The sequence below is a fragment of the Pterocles gutturalis genome, unplaced genomic scaffold (genome assembly GCF_000699245.1).
Source record: "Pterocles gutturalis isolate BGI_N339 unplaced genomic scaffold, ASM69924v1 scaffold13252, whole genome shotgun sequence".
Taxonomy (NCBI): domain Eukaryota; kingdom Metazoa; phylum Chordata; class Aves; order Pterocliformes; family Pteroclidae; genus Pterocles; species Pterocles gutturalis.
Window position 1 is genome coordinate 1 of NW_010108081.1, and position 2,627 is coordinate 2,627.

A 2,627-nucleotide genomic window follows, 5' to 3' on the forward strand; every position below is an offset into this window, starting at 1 on the left:
AACGTGTGAAAGGGAGACGCGTGGGGAAACGTACAGGAATGTATTTTGGGGAGATGGGACTTTTTAACCCGTACGTGCAGGACTGCATTTACGGAGCGTGCCAGCGCATACGCGCAGCTCGTGAGCAGCTATAGTTTCTAGCTGAGGAGGTATGTGTTTGGGGGCAACGTGTGCTTTCCCTGCACGGAGGCATGATCGCACGTAGGTGTGAGTGTCGGGGGGGGGGCGTTTGGGAAGGGGGGGGGACCCTTTGTGTGGGGGGCTGATCTATTTGTCGGGGGGGTTATTTTTCTTGCAGTCCTTGACAAGGAAACGTGTCTGAAGCTGTCAGGAGCTTACGCTAAGCAGCCACTCTCTGGCTCTTGGACAGCAGGTCTAAAGTTTCAGTCTGTTTGTATTGGGCTGTCATGTTATGGGATTAGGGGCTGTCACGATGGCTTCTGGGTGCATTGTAGGGGGTCTGATTAATCTCACCGTGCTTCTGTGGAGCAGCACCTCTGTGCTGGTGACAGGGAGGTGTGGGCTGAGCTGCACGAGGGATTCCTGCGCCATGGAGGAACCTGTTCTCACCACGCGAGGTCTGGAGACCGATTCTGTTTGTTCTCCGTGTGATGGGCCCCGCTTGGACCATGACCTCAAGTCCAGGAGCACCATTGGGAGGGACCTCCAGCAATGTCCCCACAGTAACTCCAGTGGTGTGTGTGTCCCGCAGGCATTTCACAGGGAGCTCTTCCCGAGCCTGGGGACATGGAGCAGGGTCTGCCCGGCACTGCGGGAAGAGCCAGGCTGTGTGCAGGGTTCTTGCCTTGGGACCTCTAACCCTCCTTCGTGGGGGTGTCTCTTGGAGGTATCATAAATAAAGAGGGAAATGAGACAATGCAGCTGCTTTAGAATCAGTTTTTTGCTTTTATTTGTGATTGAATCTTGTTAATTGTTGGTGCAATGATTATGCAAGTGACTCTGTGATAGGGACCATTTAGTTCAAGGTTCTCTGTGACCTTGAAGTTAAGACCTTACCTTCTTCCTTTCTCCCCCCACTTTCTCTTACCCCTCCTTTACTAGCTGTCACATATGAATAAACTACATTAAAATAACAAACCCACACTAATTAGCTGATTGTGCTGGGAAGTGCAGAGCAGAATTTCCTGTGTGTGAGCAGCGCAGGCGAAGGAGCCTGATCAACTGATACCAGCCGGGGTGATTTTCTCCCCCAAGACTGCCACACACCAGCCTGGTGCTCCAGCACACGGGCTCCCCAGGGCTGCTGTCCTCCATACTGGTTCTTTCTGGTCCATACTGGTTCTCTTCTCTGACACCACGTGCAAAGCCCATTGAGTGAATTCCCCACCGTCCCCAGGGTTAGATGGGGGAGGATGTTCTCCCTGCTGCAGGTGCTCGGTGCAGTTCCTGCTGCTGTGGTTTTGGCAGCCAAACATCTGGGCTGGACTGGGGAGGTGAGAGCCGGCGGCGCTGCAGTCTGGAGGGGAAAGCAAGGCAGCTTTTAACAGACTTCATGTCCTGCCCCAGGCAGGAGCAAAGGCTGGTCCGTACCACATTCACCCACCTGAGATGACTGGGGTCTTGTGAGCCCAGTTCAGTCCCAGTATGAATACGCACCTCGTTCCTGAGGCCAGTGGCACCCGTTGGTACCAGCCGGCTCAGAGCTCGCTGGGGTCTCCTGGCTGGGCTTCCAGTTAGGAAACAGTCGGTGGTCCCACCTGCAGGGGATGTCACTGGCCGTGCCTGGAGGCCCGCTGGGTTGGGAGCAGCCATTGGCTGTTTGGGTTCAAGTTGTCTGATCCCACTAACGCCCTTCCTCGCTTCTTTCCCCTCTCTTTCCAGCTGAAAGAACTATATGCACTGACGCAACCTCAGGAAAACCCACAATGGCTGCCAAGCGCAAAGGCGGCCTGAAGCTAAATGCAATCTGTGCCAAGCTGAGCCGCCAGGTCGTCTTCGACCACGGGGGAGCCGAACAGGCACGGGCGGACAAGGGGCCGCAGCGGGAGAGCAGCAACAAGGACCTGCCTCAGCCTGGGACCAAGGAGCTGGGGACGGAGTTCTCAGATGGACTCAGCCGCGTGCAGAAGATCGAGGAGGACAAAAGGAGGGAGGTGATTGAGAAGTGGGTGAACGGGGAATACAACGAGGAGCCCTTGCTGGGCCGAGCAGAGGGCAAGGAATGTAAGGGTGCGGAGAGCGCGGAGGTGCCCCCCGAAGGGGTGTACATGGTGCAGCCCAAGGGCTGCAGCGACGAGGAAGATAACGGGGACGAGGCGGACGCTCTGAGGGGCTCGCAGGATGGCAACTTCTTGGATGACAGGGATTCAGACGGGCCAGCCTCGAAGGACGATGCCTACCGGTCCTCCAGCGGCGAAAAAAGCTGGGGGGAGGAACTGTCTCAGGTAAGCCCCCTGTCCCCCCACCTCCCTGCGCAGGGCAGCTTCGCAGTTGCATGTTCTCTGGAATGGACAAAGCTGTGCTGTGTGTCTGTACCAGACCCATCCGGCAGCCCGGGGGAGGGTGAAAGCCCCCATCCCCTTGCAGAGCCCCGGCATTTTGCTCTTGGGACCATGCAGAGTTTGCTTCTGCCTCAGCCCAAGAGGGGTGTTTGTCGGGGCGGACGT

The 2,627-nt window shown here is 56.8% G+C and overlaps 1 protein-coding gene across 1 annotated transcript; it reads left to right on the forward strand.

Annotated features, from left to right (window-relative positions):
* Window positions 1-1,886: 1,886 nt before the first annotated feature.
* Window positions 1,887-2,405, forward strand: LOC104461056 (zinc finger protein castor homolog 1-like; the record flags this gene model as incomplete). The annotated part of the gene is made up of 1 exon (XM_010072502.1): window positions 1,887-2,405. A coding segment is annotated over exon 1 (519 nt), but the record flags the coding sequence as incomplete, so codon positions are not given.
* Window positions 2,406-2,627: the final 222 nt, after the last annotated feature.